The following is a 22,644-nucleotide window of genomic DNA, read 5'->3' as shown; positions in this document are numbered from 1 at the left end:
TGTGTATGCAACAGATGTGTGCTTGGTGCCAAGGAGACAAGAAGATGGTGCTGGGTCCCTAGAGGGTTATGAGCCGCCATGTAGGTGCTGGGAACTAACCCAGGACCTCTGCAAGTGTTCTTAACCACCTAGCCATGTCTCTTTTCTTACACTTTTGGACCCATCTTCCCTTTCAGAAAGCCCAAACTTTTTTTTTTTCCCTTACTATTCTTAAGACTTTTTCTAGTGAGTCTAAGGGAAAGTGTAGTCCCCTCTGGGAACATACCTTTCTGTTTCATTTTCTGTGGGGCAAGGAGTGGCGTGATCTCCTGGTTAGCATTTGGTAGGCATAGCAACAGTTTCCAGCACCCTTAGAATTTAACTATAGGCATTATTTTCCCTAGTAAACCCCCAAAGCAAACAATGTTTGCCTATAAAGTGATAACGACCATATTCTGTAGTCTTCCTCACTCCTTGAATGCCAACACTAGAGAGATGGTGATTAGGGAAGAACAGGTCCTCGGGTACAGGGCCTCAAATCTGAAGAAATTGAAGTGGCTGTTTCCTAGGACCTTGGAAATTGGCCTCCGGTGTCCCGATACTGTGGGTAGTGGTACATGTATGAGTGTTGCCTGCACGTTAAGTGTGTGCTTCATGTGTGTGCCTGGGGTCTGAGGAGGTCACAAGAGGTTGTCACATCCCCTGGACCCGGAGTTAGAGATGGTTGTGAGCCATCATGTGGGACCAGGGAGTGAAACCTGGGGTTTTCTGCAAGAGCAGTAAGTGCACCAAACCACTGGACCATTTTACTAGCCCTAAGTTTTAACATTGAACAGAGTCAGGAGAGGCTATGGTCAACTTTGACCTGTCCACTAGCTGCCACTAGCTCTTCCTTTCACAGCACTCTTTTATCCATGCACCAGCATATCCCTCCCCTGAGACAGACAGCTCTGGTTCTGTCCCGAGGACAGGAACTCCAGGGACAGCTGCTTCCCCGTTAGGTCAAATACATTTCCTGCTGATTTGATTAGTTTCCCTCCAAGCAAGGCATTTACGGAAGGAAGGGGACTTTTGCAGGCATGCATTTGCACAGGCAGCCATCCTCCTCCAGTCACACACACACACACACACAGACACACACAAGAACACACTTTCTCCCCATCCGCCCACAAAGTGTCAGTCACATTTAGAATTTGCACAAACGCACACCCTCCCTCATACATCACAATGCACACCCTCTCAGCCACCTACACATCTCTTCCACAGAAATCACACCTGCTCACATACCCCTAGAAGCACATTTCTATGCTATGCTGAAAGAGAGAGAGAGACTGAGTGGGTTGTAAGAACTTTGGAACTAACTATCATTGTATATGAGATAAAAAAGTGTATTAGAACCCCACAGGTTTCTGCCTGCCACTTTGGCCCTGTAAGTAGAAGTATAGAGAGCCAGGAGGGATACTGGAGTGAAATTAGGGAGAAAACAAGGAGCCAGGACTCCCTGTCCTGCAGGGAAAGTGTGCTCCCTGGCAGGGTGGTAATGTAGCCCAGGCTTGCAGCTAGCATGAGAAATTTTTATAAATGGAGAATAAAGGCACATCCATGACTTGCCTAAGGATCCAGTTTGACTGATAACAGAGTTGTAACCCCTTGGACTAGAATTCCCTATCCACTCAGGAAGGAAGAAAAGCAAGCAGAAGTTGAGTTTGGCCTAAAGATTCAACATCTTCCAGGAAGACTGTTTTTTAAGGTCAGTTGAAATGAAGAGGAGTGTCCCCTTACCGGAGACTTGAATTCCCCAATGGAGAAGGGATGGAGAAGACTCTTGAGAAGCGAGGGGTGACAATGTAGAAGGTGACAGCAGCTCAGCCACCCTGGCTTCCATTCCAGACTGTCTGACACTCCAGATTCCAAAGCTCTTGGAAAGCGCAGGTTTATGTGGTTTTTGGTTTTCTTTTTCTTTTTTTTTCCCTTTAGGAAAAGGTCCTGGAGCCATCCAAGAGTCCGCCCCCCCCCTCAAAAAATTGGCAGAGAGCTCAGCAGCAAGTCGGGCCCCTGCTATCCAACTGTTGAGGAGACTTCCCAAGTGTCTTCCTGTGCAGCCGCCTGGGGGCGCCCCCAGCTGGGTCTGAGGCTGCCGCCAGCACTGCTGTTATCATTAAGATAATTAATAAACAAGCACTGATGGGGCCAAGCGGAGGAAGAGGGGGCTGCTGCTGCTCCCTTGAAAGGATCCAGGGAGAGCGCCTCTTGGGACGGCTCACTGGCTTGTTCCTCCTCCCCATCCAGGACCTCTGGAAAGGGCTTTGTGGGTCGGCCTCCAGGGGTCAAGCAGAGGTAAGGACAAGTCTAGGACCTGGCAGGTGTGATCTGGAACCAGCTCTGCATCTTCCTGACAGGATGTCCGTGGGCAGGGCCGCCTCCCGCGACTACTGGTTGTGGAGAGGCAATTATTCATTCCTTCAACAGGATCTGCCTGTTTGTTTACGGAGCGCCTACTGTGCGCAAGGTGGTCTATTAATAACAGCACACGCTTCGCTGGCCAGTAGGAAGGCAACGCCTGTGTTCACACTATGTTCTAGGAGTGGGGGGTTAGAAAGACAGCCCCCAGTACCCGGCGATCTGGCTTTGGCCTGTGCGGGCTGGCAGCGGGGATGCTGCATTTACTAAACGGGTCTTGGAAAACTCTAGAGGTCCGACAAGCTGTAAAAGACCCTGGGAGGGTGGGCTGGAGAGAATCTTTGGCGATAAAAGGTAGGCTGCAGAGAACGAATAAGAAAAAAAGGGGTGTGTGTGAAAAGCTCAGGGAAAGGGGTGCAGGGATGCTGGAAGGTCCTGGCTGAGCCGTCCCAGCCGTCCCGGGGGCAGGTGAGGGTCGCGGTCGTAGGTGCTTTACGCTCCGGGAGGGCTGTGCGGGACCCCGAGGTGAGGATTTCGAACCGCGCTGAGCCGCGGCAGGGGCGTCCAAGTGGGGGGTCCTGGGGCGAGGATCCCGGGCGCCGCGCTGCGGACCGGAGAGCAGGGGCGTGGCCGGGTGCCCGTCCGGGGAGCGAGGCAGGTCCTCCCGGCCGCGGCGGCGGCAGAGCGGCCGGGGCGCGGGCCGGGATGCGCCGCCCGGAGGTGGGCGGGAGGTCGGGCGGCGGCCGAGGGTAGCGCTCGGCTCTCGCCACCCGGGCTGCACGGCGGCGGGGGGGGGGGGGGAGGGGGCGCGGCACGAGCTCCGCGGAGGGCGGGCGGGCCGGGAGGAGGCGGCGGCTAGCCGGAGAACATGAATCAGCGGCGGCGGCGGCGGCTGGGGCTGGGGAAGGAGCGCGCTGGCCCGGCAGCGGCCCCGGGGACTCCTCGGCGCTGACGGCGGCGGCCGCGGGTCCGGGACGCCCCGGCCGAGCGCCGCCCCCCGCCCCTCCCGCGGGTCTCCCGCCCCTCCTCCTCCGCCGCCCTCCTCTCTCCCGGCGCTCGCTCGCTCGCTCGCGGGCCGGGGCCCGGCATGGTGCGGCGTCGCCGCCGATGGCGCTGAGGCGGAGCATGGGGCGGCCGGGGCTCCCGCCGCTGCTGCTGGCGGGGCTGGCCTCTCTGCTGCTCCCCGGGTCCGCGGCCGCAGGTAAGGGGGGGGGGGGTGGCCCGGGGAGGCGGCGGGAAGGAGGGGGGACGGCGGCGGGCGAGACCCGGGCCTGGGCCGGCCAGAGGTGGGGGTCGGTGGCCCCGGGCTGGAAGGCCGAGGCTGGGACGCGGCGGGGGTCGGCTGCTGGACCCCCGGCCGCGGCCCCCGCCCCCAACTTTCTCGCGCCCGGGGCTGGCTCAGTGCGAAGGAAGGGAGTGGGGGGTGTGGGCAGCCGGGGGTGCTTAGGATTGTATTTTCCCGCCTCTGTGTTCCTAGTTGTTTGTTCCCCTTTCGCCAGTCCAAAGGACCCGTTCAGCCTTCCGAGCTCCCCACCCCCTCAGGTCCCACTCTGAAACTACGGGGGTCTGGGTTCGAGCACCCGGGGCTGTGAAGGCGCGGGGTTCTGAAAGACCTCTGGCGGTACTCCAGTTCCTGTGGCCCTTGGAGCTCCCGGAAACCCGAACGTTGAAGAGCTTGGGCTGGGTGAAGGTTACTGCTCCTCGGGAAGATTAGCTTTACGCTGCCACATAGCCGCCGAGGCATTTCCCCGAGACAGGAGGGCAGCACCCTTGGCAAGTTCGCCCTGCACACACCAGGAGCTGCTGGCTGCTCCAGGAGGGGGTGTGAGGCCATTTCTCCCTGTCTTGGGAGGGTGAAAGGGGTAGTAGGGTCGAGACAGGGGCCAGGGCAGCCGCCATCCAGCCAGCATTTCTTAAAAACGGAGTTCTTTGCCATTAGCAGCCTCTCAAGGAAGGGACGAGAAAGAGAACAGGAAAGTATTTACAACCTTCGAGGTGCCTATCTGGTGCTCGGAGAGCCTGGGGACATTACCTAGGGTTACACAGTGAAGAGCAGAAGGGAACAGGTCTGGGATTTCAATTGTGCAGTTTCTTCACCTGCCCATCTGCTTAAAAACACATGCTAGGAGGGTGTGTGTGTGTGTGTGTGTGTGTGGTGTGTGTGTTTTGGGGGGGGTGTATTTGTGTGTGTCCACCCCTGCCTGAGGAGGGCAAGGTTCCGATAGGTGGGCCCTGTTGATGCCACCGTAGCTCTGTGGTCTCGGGGCTTGCGCTTCGGGCCCCAGCCCTCCCCTCTGCCTGCCGTTTTTCCTAGCTCCCGCCCCTGCACACATTCAGGTATTAATAGAGCAGGCGGCTGCCATGTGTTTGATCTGACGTGGTGCTCTAGCCATATGTTCCCCACTTGAGGGGAGCGTTCCCTCCTTCCCTTCCTCAGCCTCCCTTCCTTCGTTCTGCGGGGTGGGGTGCCGGGCTACTGGAAGCGGTTCAGGGGCTTGACTGACACCCTGGGAGACGAGCTGGCAGCCTGTTGCACTGGTTGGGTAGAGCAGTCACTCCCAGGACAGTGCCTGCTCCTGGAGGTGACAAGTCTGCACTGTTTCTGGTGATTGGGCAATAGGGAGCTATGGGGAAGAGGTCCTTATTGCCTAGGGGACTGGGCGATAACAGAAAGACTGGAAGTCTTGTCCTGCCTTTTCTCCCGGCCTGGGTTCAGGCCACCTTCCTTCGCATAGCATCCTGCCTCCGCTTCCTTGGCACTGGCCGAGAATGAGGCTTCCAGCATAGAAACTGTTTTCCCGAAGAGAATGGGAGATGCTCCTAGAGACAAGGCTGTCTCAGTCACACAGACACAGTCTCCTTCCTATCCTTCAGGCCTGAAGCTCATGGGAGCCCCAGTGAAGATGACAGTGTCCCAGGGGCAGCCGGTGAAGCTCAACTGCAGTGTGGAGGGGATGGAGGACCCCGACATACACTGGATGAAGGATGGCAGTGTGGTTCAGAACGCAAGCCAGGTGTCCATCTCAATAAGTGAGCAGAACTGGATTGGCATACTCAGGTGCGTTGGGGGAAGGTGTGGGGTGACGGCTGGGGGCCAGACAGCCTGTGCCCATTTCCCAAGGCCCAGGGAACTGAGGTGTTGCTGATGTCTAGCCATCTGTGGTTCTACAGTTTGGCAAACGGTGGAACCTCCTAGAAACTGGCCATGCTAAATCCATTAAGTCTGCCCAGCAGAGTTGTATCTCCTCCCCTCCCCCCGTTTTCTGTTTTTAGACAGGGTCTCAATCTTGGAGTTTACCCTCTCTCTGTATAGACAGGTCTAGCCTCAGACTCCCAGGCCACTCGCCTCAACCTCTGGGGTGCTGGATTAGAGGACCCACCCGCCTCTCCTGACTCTGGGAACTAAGCCTGATACCCTCTTCCACAGCCTGAAGTCAGTGGAGCGCTCTGATGCTGGCCTGTACTGGTGCCAGGTGAAGGACGGGGAAGAAACCAAGATCTCTCAGTCGGTATGGCTCACTGTAGAAGGTGAGAAGGCGGTACTAGCCGCACGGGCCATTTAGCATGGAGTTAAGACGGATCCCTCTACCAGAAGGACTGCCCTACCGCCTCCTGTGGCCTAGCCTCTAGGCCTGCGGCCTTTTCAGCCTGCCGCCCCTTCATGCAGTTCACGTTGTGGTGACCCCCAACCGTAAAATTATTTTCATTGCTACTTCATAACTGTAATTTTGCTACCATTACGAACCATAATGTAAATATTTTTAGAGATAAGAGTTTGCCAAAGGGGTCTCAAACCACAGGTTGAGGACCACTGCTCTAGGCCCATCCAGTCATCAGGGACCCTATCTGTTGAAGTCTGGCTGTGTAAGAACCACGGAGGCCACTAGGACCCACAATCTCCGACGTCCAGTCTGTTTCAGCCCTTTTGTCAAGCATTCATCAGAGGCTGGCCCTGGTTCTGCCAAGCGGACCTACGGAAAGGGGGAGGGAGGTGGGGGAGGGGAAGGAGGCTCCACAGCTGCCTGAGCTCAGAGCTGCTCAGCCCTGGAAAACAAAGTGACTAAGAAAGTAACAAAGGGCCCTGAACAGGAGCTGGGGCCTGCCAGCAGAACTCTGTGAAAGCTCCCCCCTCCCTGGATGCTCCTCTCCCCTCCTCCCCACTCCAGCCTCTCCAGTGCTCTGAGAACGGCTGTCAGATCAGGTCTGGGAAGGGACTGTGGGGGCTGGCAGCAGAAATATGTCTTGCCTAAGGGGGCAGCAGAAAAGGAAAAAAGTGATGAAAACAAAGCCCACACTGCCCCTTCCCACCACACCTGACGCCTGTTTGCAGCTGACCCATTCGTAAGGGTCATGTGTGACTGTCCATACAGAGTTCTTCAAATGGAAATGGAGCTGAGAGGTGGCAAGGCTAACTCCCCCTCCTTTTTTTCTCTAGGTGTGCCATTCTTCACAGTGGAACCGAAAGATGTGGCCGTGCCACCCAACGTCCCTTTTCAATTGTCTTGTGAGGCTGTGGGCCCTCCGGAACCTGTAACCATTTTCTGGTGGAGAGGCCCCACTAAGGTTGGGGGACCTGCTCCTTCTCCCTCTGTTTTAAATGTGACAGGTGAGCAGCCTCAGGAGGGGCTTTGAGCAGAGAGCAAGCTGGGTCCCTGCCTGGGAGGAATGCTGTAGAGTTTCTGAGTTTGTCGAATGAGTGTCCAGAGCTGATCCCGGTGTGGGGTGCATGAGCCGCACCATTGCTAAGTCAGGTGTGCTATGCTGGCTAGGTGGGCTGATTAGGTGTGATCCTGCTGCGTGTGCCTAAAGAGGCTGCAGGGGCCTCCTTTCCTCACCCACAACAGTCTGGCCCTGAGAGAGACATTGTATGAGATTAGGGGCACCCATCCTCCCCCTCCCCAGGGAAGGAGCCAGAAGCCAGCCCACGCAGAGCTCGGGAGGAGTGTCTGGCAAACAGGGAGAAGACAGCTCAGGCTATAGAAAGGGAAATGGGGGAGGGCAAAGGGGAGAGAGAGGCCAGCAGAGAAATACAGGGGCTCCTCACCTGATGATGATCCTTTCTAGAAAATTTCCTGAATAACTGTATCTCTTCATATCCCTATATAGTTTTAGACTGCAAGTAGCCACACCCAAACACTCTCCCAGACCGACACACACACACACACACACACACACACACGCACGCACGCTATCCTGGGCGTATCCATCACATGTTTGTGAGATTTACTGATGTGTGAAACTAAGTGTACTGTTTCCAGTTGAGGCTTGAATTGTGCAAAATAAATCTGAGCATGAAAGGGAGGTACGCAGGCCTTTGAATCTTGATTGAGGTACCATAGGACCTGCTGGTTATGGCAGGCTCTGTTCAGAGAATACGCTGGCTCGAAGCTCCCAGCTTCCAGCTTCCCTCCAGATGTGCGTGGTTAGGCCCCTCAGGCGGCCAGCCTGAGATAATAAGCATTCAGTGCGGCTCCCGAACTCCTACCGCACACACCACACTGCTGGGCACCACAGGGAATGGAAGGAAAACAAAAGGAGAGAAGCCACCTTACCAGCCTCCGAAGAATTTAGGCTGGTTGGGTAGACACGCGCATGAGGAGCTGAGCCTTAAAAAGCTAAGACTCTCCAGACTCGACCGTTACGGGCAGAGAACAAACAAAAGGGCTCTGGTGAGCTCAGTCAAGGAGAAGAGGGAGGTGCCCTGTGCTGCTTGTGGGAGATGGGGTTGAGGTGGAAGGGACAGCTAGAACATTTCTTCAAGCTCGCATTGTGTACGGCTTACTTTAAATCCATTGCCTTAAAAGTGTCCCATTCAACAGATGGGGAAACGGAGCACCACCCAAGCCTTTTAGACTGCAAGGTCCTTGTCCCGCTCCACCATACCCTCCTGTCCAACCCCTTCCTTTGGTTGGAAGGACTTCTCTGATGTTCTGGCGAGAGCCTGAATCGAAGTCCCTCCTTCCTCAACTCAGTGGGAGTCGCTGCTTGGGGGGCTGACTGTGGTTTTCTGGCTCCAGGAGTGACCCAGCGCACAGAGTTCTCTTGTGAAGCCCATAATATAAAAGGCCTGGCCACTTCCCGACCAGCCATTGTTCGCCTTCAAGGTAGGGGGACACAGGCTGCGGTGGGGGTGGGGGGTGAAAGGACAGGGGCAGCCTCAGCCAGCTTAGCTGTCTAGCAGCAGAATTAGCTGGCTTGCCAGCCAGCCAGCAGAGGCCCTGCAGGAATCTGCAGGTGAGGGGGAACTGGCATAGCTCCCATTCCTAGTGTGAGCACCTGAGACCCTATCACAGCTGAGCCAAGAATAGCATCCTGACGTCACAGCAGATTTCCCATCACGAAGCAGAGTCCCCGGGAGGGAAGGAGGGATGGAGCCAGCAGGAGATGGTCAAGGCTTTTATTCAACCTGTTTCTGTCTTCCTATAGAAGGAATGGGGGTGGGGGCAGCAGCCTGGCAGATGACAGAAGGCACCCAAGGTGTTGGTGCAGAGGAGGGGAAGGGAGGAAACAAGCCAGTATGCAGAGGCACTTATCTGTGGAAGCAAGGCAGTTGCCTGTTTCTCCTTGTAGCCCCAGAACGCCCCCTCCTCCATCTTGTTCTTTGTTCAGGGCCTTTATTCGGGTAGCCAGCCTCTGCCCACAACCTAGGCACTCTCCTAGGTACGAACAAGAGTACCCTACTGGTGGCTGGCTATGCCATCTTTAGGGGTGGCTCCAGGCCTCAGGACGGCTTCAGGGCTTGATTCCCATGCCTTCTTCCCTCCCCTCCTGTTTTTACTGTGCCCTGACGCTAAGTCCCTGTCCACAGCACCGCCTGCAGCTCCTTTCAACATCACAGTGACAACGATCTCCAGCAGCAATGCCAGTGTGGCCTGGGTGCCAGGTGCTGACGGCTTGGCTCTGCTGCATTCCTGTACAGTACAGGTAGGCTGAAACAGCACAGCTGCTTACTGCGTTCATTTACACTTTGTAACACTGTAGTCACATTTACAGGCCTGCCTGGACTCTGGGTCTGTAGCACTATTCAGATGCTGCTCCTCGGTAGGAAGAGGCAGGCTCCTGGCTCTCTGTCCTTTATTTTAGTAGCGGAGACTGCAGACAGGCTCAAGACCCGTACCTTCTTTATGCTAGAAAGCAGGTTCAGGGCAGACTTGGGTATCTGGAAGAATAGTTTCTTTCTTTCACTCCCAACCCCATTTTTCAGTGCTAAGAATCAAGGCCTCTCACTCACCAGGCAAGCCCTAGACCACCAAGTTTAAAGAGTTTTTTCTTTTAACATATCTGATATTCTTCCCTCTCACATCCTGCCACTTGCCCCTAAAGAAAGCCAGAGGACAAGAAGGGATGCTAAACCTTGGTGAATAGAAAAGGGGGCTAGAGCCATTACAGGCTTGCTTGCTTTCATATTTATTCAAAGGGTATTTAATGAGAACCTTGCTTATTTATTTATTTGTTTGTTTGTTTTTCCTATGCTGGGAACATACCCAAGGCCATGCTAAGTAGACACTCTGTGACTATATGATTCCTGGTCCTTTTGTGAGAACCTTTGAGACTTTTCTAATCACGTCCCCAGGACGGAATGGCCCCTCCCTGGCTTTACTCTGGTCCCAGGCCTTTGTCCTTTGGGCAGAGTTTGCAGGGCCAATGGGACAAGCTTATCTGGGTGATATCATTGCCACATAACACTATACATTCAGAATGTTGTGCCTGGCTGCCCTGGGTCTGAGTCTAGGGCCTGAATGGGCCTCTTGTCCGACCCAAAGGTCTTCCAAAGGTAGACCTTGCCTTGAGGTGTGAAATTCTGTGTCTAATGGCAGCCACTGGGGGTAGGTGGGTGGGGAACAGCCAGCATTGTCCATGTCCATGCACTGGAAGGCCCCCATGGTGTGGGTTCTTTCCTGAGCCCAGCTCTCCCAAGCCACCACACACAGGATTTAGAGAATTGTAAATGGAAATGCAACCTTCCAGGTAGTTTTGAAGGTTTTTTTTGTTTGTTTGTTTTGTTTTTTGTCAAGTTAGCAATATAGAGCCAGGCATGGTTGTTAAACACCTATAATCCTAGCACTTGGGAGGTAGAGTCAGGCCAGCTATGTAAGATTTTGCCCTCGTTCTTTCCTCCCCGACCCCCACCAAAGGAGTGGGGAGTGAGGGTTGCCTGGAGATGTAGCTCAGTTGGTAGAGTGCTTATTTAGCTTGTAGAAAGCCCTGGATTCTATCCCTAACACCACCTAAAATCAGGCATTGTGTCACACACTTCTAATCCCAGTTCTCAGGAAATTCAAGGATATTCTTGGTTCTAGAATGAATTCAAGGCTAGCCTGAATTACTTGAGACCCTGGTTGAGGAAGGGGGAGGGAGAGAGAAAGCGAATATGACCCTGAAAAGAAACTAGGCTAGGGTTACAGTGCCATAAGCATAAGGCCCCGGATTTGATCCCCAATACTTCTAAGTAAATAAGTAAATACATGTATTGGATAATTTCAAAAGTTTAACTTAACATTTAATTTAAATGTTAATTGAACCGTGGTGTATATGGATTGTGTGTGGATGTTGGGGGGAGGGAGGGGGAGATGCCAGGGATTGAACCTGGGGCTCTTTGAATGTTAAGTGAGTACTCTGCGAATGAGCTATGTCCCTAGACACACACATAGGCCTTTGCTTGTACTCTTGTTCTAGGCCTCTAAAACGTAAGATTGTTTCCCATTTTTCTTACCTTGAGAAGCTCTGAGCTTTAGGGTGATGAGTAGACAGATGGCAGATACTCTGAAACAGTCAAGTACTAAGTACAAATAGGCAAAGCCAAGTTTTCTGGAGTTGCTGAGACCTCAAGAAAGTGACACCAGTATGACACAGTGGCACACGCCTTTAATCCCAGTTCTCCAGAGGCAGAGATAGGCAGAGCTCTGAGTACTGGGCCAGCCCAGTATACAGAGTGCTTTCCATCCAGGATAGCCAGGGCTACAAAGAGAAACCCTGTCTTGAACAAAATAAAACAAAAGACAGAGAGGAACATTTAGCCTGTCATAGTGGGCACTCCTTTCCTTTAATCCTGGCACTTGGGAGGCAGAAGCAAGCAATCTCTGAGTTCCAGGCCAGCCTGGTCTACATAGTGAGTTCCAAAACAACCAGAGCTACATAGTGAGATCCTGTCTCAAAAACAACCAGAGGACACTTGTCCTGTATTCCCTGCTCTTTGCTGGGTATTGAACGCAGGGCCTGGCCCACGAGCAGTCTACCACTGAGCTTGCCCTAAGTCTCAGAGGAAGTAGGACTTCTAGAGGAACAGCAGGTCTTCCCAAGCAAAAGGAATAGCACCTGCAAAATACCGAAGTTGAGCCTGGTACGGTCTTGGGGTGGAGACCAGTTGGGACAGGTGTTTGCTGACAAGCTCAGAGCAAATGTTCACTCAAGTTCCCCGGGCCCATACCTCTATGCTTTCTTCCATCTCATCTCCGAGACCTCAGGAATCTTCTTACCTGATGTCATCAGTTTTGTGCTTTTCTGTTTTGTTTTGTTTTCTGAAGGTGGCAAAGGCCCCAGGAGACCGGGAGTTCCTGGCTGTCGTGGCCCCTGTGCCACCCTTTACCTGCCTGCTTCGGAACTTGGCCCCTGCCACCAACTATAGCCTTAGGGTGCGCTGTGCCAACGCCTTGGGGCCTTCCCCTTACGGTGACTGGGTGCCCTTTCAGACAAAGGGCCTAGGTAAGGGACTCAGGACTGGGGAGGGAAGGCTTCATTCAGTCAGCGATTACTGAGCACCTACTGCATGCTACTCCATACCACTCTATATTTAGTTCTTATGGGAAGAGTAGATAAGCAAACTGGAAAAGACAGGACAGTATGGCAAGAATACTCCAGGATGGCCAAGCAAAATCCCCTAAAGAACGCTAGCATACAGCTAGCTCAGTGGCGATCCCTTGGCTGGTATTTGAGAGGGCCTAGGTTCAGTCCCCAATACCTCTAAAAATAAAAAAATGCTGCTGGGGTGGCCAGCCTTCCGACACTGGAAGGCTGTCTAATGAAGGGCGTGCTGGTGAAAAAGAAAACTCACATTTTAAGTAAGTTTATGATTTTATTTATTCATAAGGCCCCTGGGCTCTGGGTTGGAAAGGCCTGGGTGACAGAGGCATGAGTGAGGCCTACAGGATAAAAAGGAGCCTTACAAACGTTTTGTGGGAAAGTGCAGCAAGGTTAAAGGTAGAGCAAGTCAAAGAACACTGCCTAGGAACTTGCCTGAAGTTCTCTGGCAGTTAAAGGAGGCTGAGTGGGGGGAGGACAAGGCAGTACCAGGGTGGTGAGGAGCAGAGCAGCACCACTGAGATGTGGGGGCTGGGCCGCTTCTGTCCTGCCCAGGCTTCCTCTCCCCAGCACAGGTGATGTTAGCAGTTGCAGCCCTTTCCTCATCCTCTGCTTTCTGGGCTGTTTAGCTCTTGGTTTGTGTGGGCTGATGATGGTGGGAAAGGGAAAGATCCTAACAACTTTCTGTCTTTGGGGACAGCACCAGCCAGAGCTCCCCAGAATCTCCATGCCATTCCAACCGACTCAGGCCTTATCCTGGAATGGGAAGAAGTGATTCCTGAGGATCCTGGGGAAGCTCCCCTGGGACCTTATAAGCTGTCCTGGGTCCAAGAAAACGGAACCCAGGTAAGGGAGACAGCCCCCCTCCCCCCTTTCCCTACTGTGTTCCAGATTCCGCCCTCTACTCCTGAGACTTTGAAGAGCTTTAGAAGGTCCTGGAGGGTCTTGGCCTCCTACCTACCTCCTGGTGAGGCAAGCTCCCCGTCTCTTAGCTGGGCTAGCCCGGTGACCACTTTGTATGCAAAGCAGGAAGCCTAACCCTGCCCCTGCAAAAGGGGGTGGGGCTGGGGGGTACAGATAAGGCTTTGTCCCCAGCCCAAGCCCGGCTTCCTCTAGTGATGAGGCTTGTTTATATTCCAGAGAGGCCTCTTCCCTGCAGCCTAGGGTGGGAATGCGGTGAGGTGACTCTTGGGCCCTGTTTCTACAGCCCCTAACACTCACTGCGTCCCTGAGGCTCCCGGACTCCCAGCTGAACTTTTCTCTACCCTCCCACCCCACTGGTGTCTTCCCTAGAGGCTCAGTGTGGGGGTGGGGCTTTTCTTGGCTTCCACGGGCTCAGTGTGGGGGTGGGGCTTTTCTTGGCTGCAGGATGAGCTGATGGTGGAAGGGACCAGGGCCAATCTGACCAGCTGGGATCCCCAGAAGGACCTGATTCTGCGTGTGTGTGTCTCCAATGCAATTGGCTATGGGCCCTGGAGTCAGCCACTGGTAGTGTCTCCCCATGACCACGCAGGTAGGCACGCAGGTGGGGGACAGGTGGGGATAGGATAGGCTGATAGGCTGGGGACACCTGTCTTGCCAGGGCGCCCCTCTACTCGCACCCCGCAAATGAAGGGGTCAGGCAGTTGAGACCAGGGTTGGTTTTTCCGTCATGGTTTTCCTCCCTTTGCTTTGGTCACACTGCGGGTCACCATCACAGCTCGGGTAGAAATTCTTGTATTTTCCCTGGGGTCCCTTCCTCCTGGCTTAGGAAGTCTTTTGACAAGGCTAAGTGAGATGGCCGTCCCAGGAAAGTTCTAAAAGGACATTTCAGTGTCTGCCTGGCTCGTGACATTGCCTTCCCCTTCCACAGGGAGACAGGGCCCTCCTCATAGCCGGGCATCCTGGGTGCCTGTGGTCCTGGGTGTGCTCACAGCCCTCATCACTGCTGCTGCCTTGGCCCTCATCCTGCTTCGAAAGAGACGAAAGGAGACGCGGTTCGGGTAAGGAAGTGGGGCTGTGGCAAATGAAATAGGTGGTAACAGGAGGCCTTGTAATTTACCTGAGGTCCTGGGTTTCTCTTTAGGCAAGCCTTTGACAGTGTCATGGCCCGAGGCGAGCCAGCTGTACACTTCCGGGCTGCCCGGTCTTTCAATCGAGAAAGGCCTGAACGCATTGAAGCTACGTGTGAGTGGTGGAGGATCATAGAAGGGAGAAGACAAGCTATGTTGTGTCCCTACCCTTTACCAACTCCTTAATACAGATAAAGTATCTGAACCTTGATAAGTCCCAGAGTGATTAAAAAAAAGACACACCAAATTGCCTGGGGGAGCTTATCACCGAAGTGTGGGAAATGCAGGCTCTGTGCTGAGGGCCAAGAGCTGGGTGGAGGCAGGCTAGAGTGTGGATCTGGCTACAGCCCCACTCCTTTCTCCTCTCCTCCCTGCAGTGGATAGCCTGGGCATCAGCGACGAGCTGAAGGAGAAGCTGGAGGATGTCCTCATCCCAGAGCAGCAGTTCACCCTCGGCCGGATGCTGGGCAAAGGTGTGGGGCTGTGCGGGGTCCAGTGTTAGTCTGTCCTCTCCGAGTGGGTTGTTCTGTGACTTCCAGGCTGTGAATTTGGACCAGCTGCTTGAAACAAGATATATCTATGGATGCCTGATCTGGGGGTATTACAAGGAATGGTAACTAGAGACAGGGAGGACAGGGAGCCATTCCCAACATGGCAGCCTCTGAGAAAAAGCTGTAGTTAATGATTTAATGACTGTGTGGAGAGTCACCCGGGAGGGAAGGAAGTAGGGAGCCCAAGGTGTCTCACCCTGTTCATTGGCTTCTTGCTTAGGAGAGTTTGGGTCAGTGCGGGAAGCCCAACTAAAGCAGGAGGATGGCTCCTTCGTGAAAGTGGCCGTGAAGATGCTAAAGGGTGAGTGAGACTGTAGGATTTGTTGGCAGCTGGGGAGGAGGGTGATGGGGTGAGTGATCCTGAAGCAGGCGCTGCTCCGCCTGAGCTTTCCCAAGAAGCTAGTCAGCACTAGCAGAAATGCTGGCTGTACGGAGTGAGTAATTCAAAAGCATAAGCCCACACAAAGATTTGTGCCCCGGCTTTGCTCTCTGCCATCAGCGGTGACAGGCCTCAAGGTTCACTCTTGGGTGATTACAGCTGTGATTGGTGGAGTCTCCGGGCTGTCAAAGGGAAAGGCTGGTAATCTCTCCCTGGAGGAGGCTGAGGTTAGGGATTGTTAACAAGTTTGAGGCCATCCTGGGCTACATATTGAGTTTCAGTATACAGCCAGCCTGGGCTCTATAGTGGATGAGACCTAAAAGAAAAGTTTAAAACATCAGGCCTGGAGTGGTAATTCTAGTACGTGTGAGGAGTAAGGCAGAAGGGTCACAAGCCTGAGGTCACCAGGTCGGACTGCAGAGGGAGACCCTGTCGCCGACAAGCAGATGAGGAGAAAGTAAACAGGAAAACATGAGCAGGCAGAGAAAATGTTGGAAAGCCCCGTTCCCAGGCCCCCAGGGCTTCCTAGGAGCCTTGGGAGAAGGTCGGTGAATCCTGTCTCCATTCCTCCCCCTTCCTTTCTCCCAGCTGACATCATTGCCTCAAGCGACATAGAAGAGTTCCTCAGGGAAGCAGCTTGCATGAAGGAGTTTGACCATCCGCACGTGGCCAAGCTTGTTGGTGAGCCCATTTGGAGGAGGCAGATATAGAATAGGGCTAAAAATATGCTCCACCAACGTGAGAGGGCAGCGTGGAGGAGAGAAGTTTGGGTACCCAGTGAGCAAGCAGGTAGTGAGTGAGGGCCTGTCTGAAATCTGGCTGTAGGGAGCGGAGCTCCAAATTGCTCGTGTGGGTGGAGGAGGGACAGAGAAGGCGCACCCGGAGCAAGGAACAGCAGGCATAGCCTTTCGTAGGTAGTCCCCGGGAAGGAGGAAGAGTGCCGTGGTGAAAGAGAGGGGCTACAGAAGGAAGCCAGCAGCTAGGGCCTGAGGCAGACCCCCAGCTGTCCTTAGACCTCTACGTGTCCACCTCTTGACTCTCCCTTGTCTCCCAGGGGTGAGCCTCCGCAGCAGGGCTAAAGGTCGCCTCCCCATTCCCATGGTCATCCTGCCCTTCATGAAGCACGGAGACTTGCATGCCTTTCTGCTCGCCTCCCGAATTGGGGAGAACCCTTTTGTGAGTGCCTCGGGTGAGGGGTGGCCAGGAGTGAAAGGGTGGGAGGGAGAGCTGTGTCTGGAAAAGGGGCGAAGAACCTCGGGGAGACGAGGCCTGGTGGGCTGGAGCCGGAGAGCTGTCGAGGGAGGGCGTCGGGGCCCAGCTGAGGGTTTCAGCTAGCTTTCTTTTCCCTCTTGAAGCCCTGTTGGGAATTGTAGATGAATCAAAGACCTTTCTGGGAAGAAGACATTTGATTCTCCAGTGATTTGTCAGGCTTGCCAGAGCTTCCTCAGAAGGCCCTTGGTCCCCTGCCTCCCTTTCTGTGATTAAGATAGTGTTTAGGCTTTCTGGCCAGGGAACTTCATTCATTGTACTCCCTGCAGAGCAGGGAGGTCCAACCTGAGCTTTCCCTGTCTGCCTACCAGAACCTGCCCCTACAGACCCTGGTCCGGTTCATGGTGGACATTGCCTGTGGCATGGAGTACCTGAGCTCCCGGAACTTCATCCATCGAGATCTAGCAGCCCGGAATTGCATGTAGGAATCCCGGTGGCCTGGTGGGTGGGCCTCGGATGGAGGATGGAACCTCCTGTTGATGGGGATAGCCTGGCTTTAAAGGGCCCTGAGCCTGGAGAAGACTGACTCTGCCTTTCAACACCCCCTCAGGCTGGCCGAGGACATGACAGTGTGTGTGGCTGACTTTGGACTCTCCCGGAAAATCTACAGTGGGGACTACTACCGCCAGGGCTGTGCCTCCAAACTGCCTGTCAAGTGGCTGGCCCTGGAGAGCTTAGCTGACAACTTGTATACTGTACACAGCGATGTGGTGAGCGGGGGAGGGGGGCGGGGGGGGGCGCCCAGTGGGCTTGATAACGTGGCTAGGGAGGGTTAGTGTGTGGGTGTGTCTTCAGGAGCCAAAAAGGACCAGCAAAGTTGTGTTCTCTGAGCCCTAATCGCCTAGTCATGAGACCCTGGAATCCCAAGATATGGCCCTGCTCGGCTCCGGAAACCTAGTAACACTCTTCCCCAACCCCGATTCTGTCCTAGTGGGCCTTCGGGGTGACCATGTGGGAAATCATGACTCGTGGGCAGACGCCATACGCTGGTATCGAAAATGCTGAGATTTACAACTACCTCATCGGCGGGAACCGCCTGAAACAGCCTCCAGAGTGTATGGAGGAAGTGTGAGTATTGGCTCGGGGCTGCTGCTGTAGCTGCTATCTCACGATGAGCTCAGAACCTCCACTGGATTTCTGTTAGTCCTTCCTCTGGTCCTGGTAGTTAAGAGTGAAGACTGGCCTCTACCCCGCATTCCATATTTACCCTCAAGCTCCTGTTTTCTCTCTCCTCGTCCCTTTTTTTTTTTTTCCCCTGGGAGGGGAACTGTTGAGACAGTTTTCTTAGGCGGCTCAAACTCTGCCTCAAACTCTGCATTCCCTTTGCCTCAACCTCCAGAATGCTGGCATCACAGCCATGAACCACTATGCCTGGCTCCTACCCCTTTTTCACTCTTCTGGCTTTTCCTGACTTCGGTGTTTGCAGTTTCTAGAGAGACTCAGGGACCGCACAAGGCAGAGGACAGAGCTCTGCAGTGCGGCAGGTCTCCCGTCTTGGAAATGCAGCTAGTCCAGAAGCCTGCCTCTAGCACCCTTCTCACAGGGCTGCACAGGGCCCCAGGAGAAACAAGCAGCCCTTGACTGGCTGTCCCTTCTTGGCTGGGACAACGTGAGGAGCTGGGCTTTTTCCTTGTTCTCTGGACTCCCCTTGAAGGAGAGATCCTGAGATCCTGGGAAGAAGGAAACTGACCCCTTTCTTTGCTGCAAGTCCAAAAGCGTGGGGCAGGGAGGCACTCCCACTGGACTGTAAACAAGCCCTTGTGACAGGGTGACATAATTGTCACTTAGCTGGGCCCTTCAGGTGTTCATTCTCCCAGGCAGGCTTCCTCTAACCCTATAAGGAAAAGGCTTCTCCACTTTGTGGATGAGGAAATAGGATTAAAGAGGTTAAGTAACACAGCCAAGGTCACACAGCTATTATGTGACTAGGTTGGTACTCGAACCTAGATTCTTGTGGTTTCAGTGTTCATGTTCTCAACTGTGAAATCGAGTGTGTTTGGTCTGTTCTAGTATTACTCCCTGACGCCAGTCAGGACAGAGTGTGGTCCAGGGGAATACATACATATTGCTTTGTGGTTTGGGAGTTAGGTCTCCAGAGTGTCCCAGCCACGAGCAGGCCGAGAAAAGCTGAGCAGCACTCTCCTCCAGAGCACTGGGTTTGAGTGCCTGGAGCCTGGGCACCAAAAGAAAAAAAAATTAAATCATTTATTTACTTATTTATTTATCGTGATGCTGGGAATTGAACTCCAGACTGTATATGATAAACAAGTGTTCCACCACTGAGCTACATGCAGCCCCTGGCTGCATGCTTTAGATAGAAGTCTGAGTGCAGGGAGCAGCCCTGCCTGCATACCTGTTCATCAAGCCGAGTTCAGGGCAGTGTTGAAATTGAAAGCTCAGGTCTCCTTGTGGCCGTACCCAGCCTCAGCCCTCTCCTTGAGCTGCAGAAGCTGAGCTCTGAGCAGTAGGGAGCGGGACCGAGCCTGGCTCAGCCTTCTCCCAGACTGGAGCTGCTGCTGTCGGTGAAGGGTGGGCGGGTGCCGGGCTCCCACCAGGCAGCTTGGTGGAAGGGCGCCAGGTGGCTTCTGGCACAGCCTTGAGAATACGTCCCAGTCTGGCTGTATACCCGTACTTCTGGACCATTCCCACAGTGTGCCAGGGGTCTGGCATGATTCTTCCTGCCACTGGGGCCCCTATTAGGAAGACTTTTGTGTGTGTGTGAGAGAGACAGTACTTGGGGCTTTTGCCATGGGCAGAAGTCAGGCATTGCTGATGGCACTTTGCCTCAGACCTTCCCCACGAGGGGAGGGGAGGAGAGGTATGTGTGTTTGTGTGTGTGTGTATGTGTGTGTGTATCCGTCTGTGTGTCCTTACAGGGATAGTTATAAGAGAATCTATAAGGCTAGTGAAATAAGTGCAGGTGGGGTTTTCCTCAAAGAGGAAAAGGGCTGGAAACTTTTCTGAAAATATAAGCACACATGAGTGGGTGCTGCCGCGTGTGGACTTGGGACAAAAAGAGGAATATACAAGTCTACCCCCTAAAAGTATAACATTGACCCGGGGTCTGGGGTCTGGTAGCTCAGTGATAGAGTACTTGCTTAGTATGCACAAGGCCCTAGGTTCTCCAGCGCCATAGAACAAAAATCAAGAGAACTCCAGTCTCTTGCGTAAGACAAAACTACTTTTATTTCAGTCCCCCCATCCCGTGACAGCTCAGAACAAAGTTGGGCACTAGCCCTTGTGGCTTCAAATCATAGCTCTGTGACCTCGGGGAATTTGTTTGAGACAGGGTCTCATCCTAGACCAGACTCAGGCCAGCTGTGTGGCTGAGGGGCACTTTATAAACTTCAGAGCCTCCTGCCTCCGCCTCCCAGGTGCCAGAGGTACAGGAGTGCAGCAGCTCTGAGGTATTGGAGATGAGACCTGTGTGTGTGCAGCCCACCAAATGGCCACCTTCCCAGCCCTGTTTTGTACTTTTTGAAACAGGGCTTTGCCATGTAGCTTTGGCTGGCCCTGTACTCGAAACGTACCCTGAGCCCGTCCCAAACTGGTGCCGATCCTCCTGCCTCCCCTCCTGAGTTCTGCGGTGACAGGTGTGCTTCGTCACACAAGCCTGCCCGTCGCTTGCTACTTTATTAAGGATTTTTAAAAGACTTACGCCTAAGCAGGGTGGTGGTGGTGCAGGCCTCCAGCCCCAGCACTAGCGAGACGAAGGCAGGCAGTGAACTTGGGTCCCGCCAAAAAGCAGGGCTCACTCCTAACCGCTGAGCCATTTCTCCAGCTGGAGTCAAGGTTATTAATCTCTCCATGCTTTAATTTCCATATTTTCAAAATAGAAACTGTTAGGCGTGGGGCTGGCAGGATGGCTAAGCCTGACAACCTGAGTTTAACCCCAGGGACCCACACAGTGGAAGGAGAAAACCATTCCCTGAAACTTGTCCTTTGACTTCAACAAGTATACTGTGGTGCATGCATATGGGTTCACGTGTACACCTTTACACACACGCACATGGGCACGTGCGCGCGCGCACGCACACACACACACACACACACACACACACACACACTAAATACATGTAATTTTAACCTGAGGCATAGTAAGCCTTCCACACTAGCGTTAAAAGAACTGTTTTCCCAGCCAGGCGTGGTAGCACACACCTGTAATTCTAGCACGCAGGGAGGCAGAGGCAGGTGTATGGCTGTGAGTTCGAGGCCAGCCTGATCTACAAAGTGAGTCCAGCCCAGCCAGGGCTGCACAGAGAAACCCTGTCTTGAAAATACAAAACAGAAACCTCCTTCCCCTTAACCCTTCTTTCTGCCTCAGGTATGATCTCATGTACCAGTGCTGGAGCGCCGACCCAAAGCAGCGGCCAAGCTTCACGTGCCTGCGGATGGAACTGGAGAACATCCTTGGCCACCTATCTGTGCTGTCCACCAGCCAGGACCCCTTGTACATCAATCTTGAGAGAGCGGAGCAGCCTGCCGAGAGTGGCGGCCCTGAGCTGCCCTGCGGGGAGCAGGCTAGCGGCGAGGCAGGGGATGGCAGTGGCGTGGGGGCAGTAGGTGGCGTCCCCGGTGACTGTCGGTACATCTTCAGCCCTGGAGGGTTGGCGGAGTCCCCCGGGGAGCCGGAGCAGCAGCCAGAAAGCCCCCTCAATGAGACCCAGCGGCTGCTGCTGCTGCAGCAAGGGCTACTGCCTCACAGTAGCTGTTAACCCATGGGCAGACGGCAGCTGGGGCCACCTGGCTGTGCCGGCGGAGTAAGCCCTGTCTGACCACAGCCCAGGCAGCAAGGTTTGGAGGCTCCTGTGGTAGCTCTCCCGAGCTGTGCTGGCACCTGGACTGACCAAATTGTCCAATCCCAGTTCTTCCTGCAGCCACTCTGGCCGGCCTGGCAGCAGCTCAGGCTTTGGCATAGAGGAGGTGAGCCAGAGCTGGTTGCCTGAATGCAGGCAGCTGGCAGGAGGGGAGGTGACTGTTTCCATGGGTACCATGGGTGTGGATGGCAGTAGGGGTGGGTAAGCAGCAGCCCCGTGGGCCTCTACCCTCCCAGCTGAGCTGCTCCTACTTTTAGTGCCTGCTTGGAGCTGCCTGCAGCCTGGAGGCTCAGCATTGTCCACCACACTTGGGCTTTAATGCCACATTGGCCCCTCCAGCTCTCAAAGAGATGTCCTTGTATTGTCCCCTTTCAGGTGACAGGAAGGGACTGACACACTGGGGTCCCAAAACCCTGTGGCAGGAGATGATGGGATCTTCTCAGGTCTGAATCCTCATCACCTTCCTGATTCCCTACCCTGCCAAAGCCTGGAACTGGCCAGGCTCCTCTGAGGCATGCAAGAGAACAAAAGGCTACAGAGATCCGGCCTCTAAAGGCAGGACTTCTGAGCCTGGCAGATGGAGGGGAGCTAAGGGGATGGCCCAGGGGTGAGGCAGTTCAGGACCACTCTAAGCTTCCCACAGTCTGTCTGAGCATGCTCCCAAGCCCCCAAACGTCCCAAAACCAACGGGCAGTTTTGTCTGAGCCCAGCCCTTCCACATGGTGACCCTGAGGTCCACTCTCCTCTCTAAATGGACATCTTCTTTTGTCCCAAGTCTCTAGAAAGGGAATAAGCTGATGCTGATGTAGGTTAGAGAAGTTACTGGAGTCAGGGCTGGGGTCTAGACTCCAGGAACCTCCTGGAATGCATGGGGCAGGCTCTTGATGTTAGGAACATTTCCAAGCTGTTAAGTTGCTGTTTCAAAAACAAATAAAATTGAAAACTAAAGAATCAAAGCTTTGTTTTATTTTGCTTTTAAAATAATAATAACAATTCTTATTATTATTGGTTTTGTTTTGGGTTTTTGTTGTTGTTTTGAGACAGGGTTACTTACTAGGTATCCCTAGCTGGCCTGGAGATCAGAGATGGACCTGCCTCATCCTCCTGAGTGCTAGATTAAAGGCATGTGCTACTATGCCCAACCCAAGGCTTTGGCTTTTAATTTTTTTTTTTCCATTTCCGATCACAAAACAATGAAGCATCTCTGCACAGAGAAAAGCCTGGAAAAGACGTGCCAATGTGTGTACAGCTGTTCGCTTTACATGATATGATTAAGGAATTCTTTTTCTTCCGCTTTCCTACATTTTCTGAGTTGAACACAATGCGCTTTTTCTCATAGGCAGATTAGATCCCAGCCACTCTGGCCATGTTAAAGATAATACATAGTCTTTGTAGACAAC

The 22,644-nt window shown here is 53.9% G+C and overlaps 1 protein-coding gene across 4 annotated transcripts; it reads left to right on the top strand.

Annotated features, from left to right (window-relative positions):
* Positions 1–2,295: 2,295 nt before the first annotated feature.
* Tyro3 (TYRO3 protein tyrosine kinase) lies at positions 2,296–22,200 on the top strand. 4 transcript variants are annotated; one of them, XM_060372187.1, is made up of 19 exons: positions 2,296–2,316; positions 5,254–5,437; positions 5,807–5,907; positions 6,815–6,985; positions 8,397–8,483; positions 9,188–9,303; positions 11,904–12,081; positions 12,878–13,023; positions 13,546–13,690; positions 14,030–14,159; positions 14,243–14,343; positions 14,606–14,701; positions 15,000–15,080; positions 15,747–15,839; positions 16,213–16,334; positions 16,739–16,848; positions 16,978–17,137; positions 17,359–17,495; positions 20,752–22,200. In XM_060372187.1, the coding sequence occupies exons 2-19, from the start codon at positions 5,265–5,267 to the stop codon at positions 21,140–21,142; spliced, it is 2,538 nt and encodes an 845-aa protein (XP_060228170.1). In that variant the 5' UTR covers positions 2,296–2,316; positions 5,254–5,264; the 3' UTR covers positions 21,143–22,200. The 4 variants fall into 4 exon arrangements, with proteins under 4 accessions (XP_060228170.1, XP_021496249.1, XP_060228171.1 ...); XM_021640574.2 differs by lacking the exon at positions 2,296–2,316 and adding an exon at positions 3,242–3,580; XM_060372188.1 differs by lacking the exon at positions 2,296–2,316 and adding an exon at positions 4,187–4,201.
* The last annotated feature ends 444 nt before the right edge of the window (positions 22,201–22,644 follow it).

The sequence above is a fragment of the Meriones unguiculatus genome, chromosome 18 (genome assembly GCF_030254825.1).
Source record: "Meriones unguiculatus strain TT.TT164.6M chromosome 18, Bangor_MerUng_6.1, whole genome shotgun sequence".
Classification (NCBI taxonomy): domain Eukaryota; kingdom Metazoa; phylum Chordata; class Mammalia; order Rodentia; family Muridae; genus Meriones; species Meriones unguiculatus.
This window is presented reverse-complemented; position numbering and strand designations above follow the sequence as displayed.

Coding starts and splice junctions, on each gene's coding strand:
- Tyro3 (XM_021640574.2), top strand. CDS start 3,487: ATGGCGCTGAGGCGGAGCATGGGGCGGCCGGGGCTCCCGCCGCTGCTG. Junction 5,438..5,806: donor AACTGGATTGGCATACTCAG/GTGCGTTGGGGG, acceptor CCTCTTCCACAG/CCTGAAGTCAGTGGAGCGCT. Junction 16,335..16,738: donor GAATTGGGGAGAACCCTTTT/GTGAGTGCCTCG, acceptor TCTGCCTACCAG/AACCTGCCCCTACAGACCCT.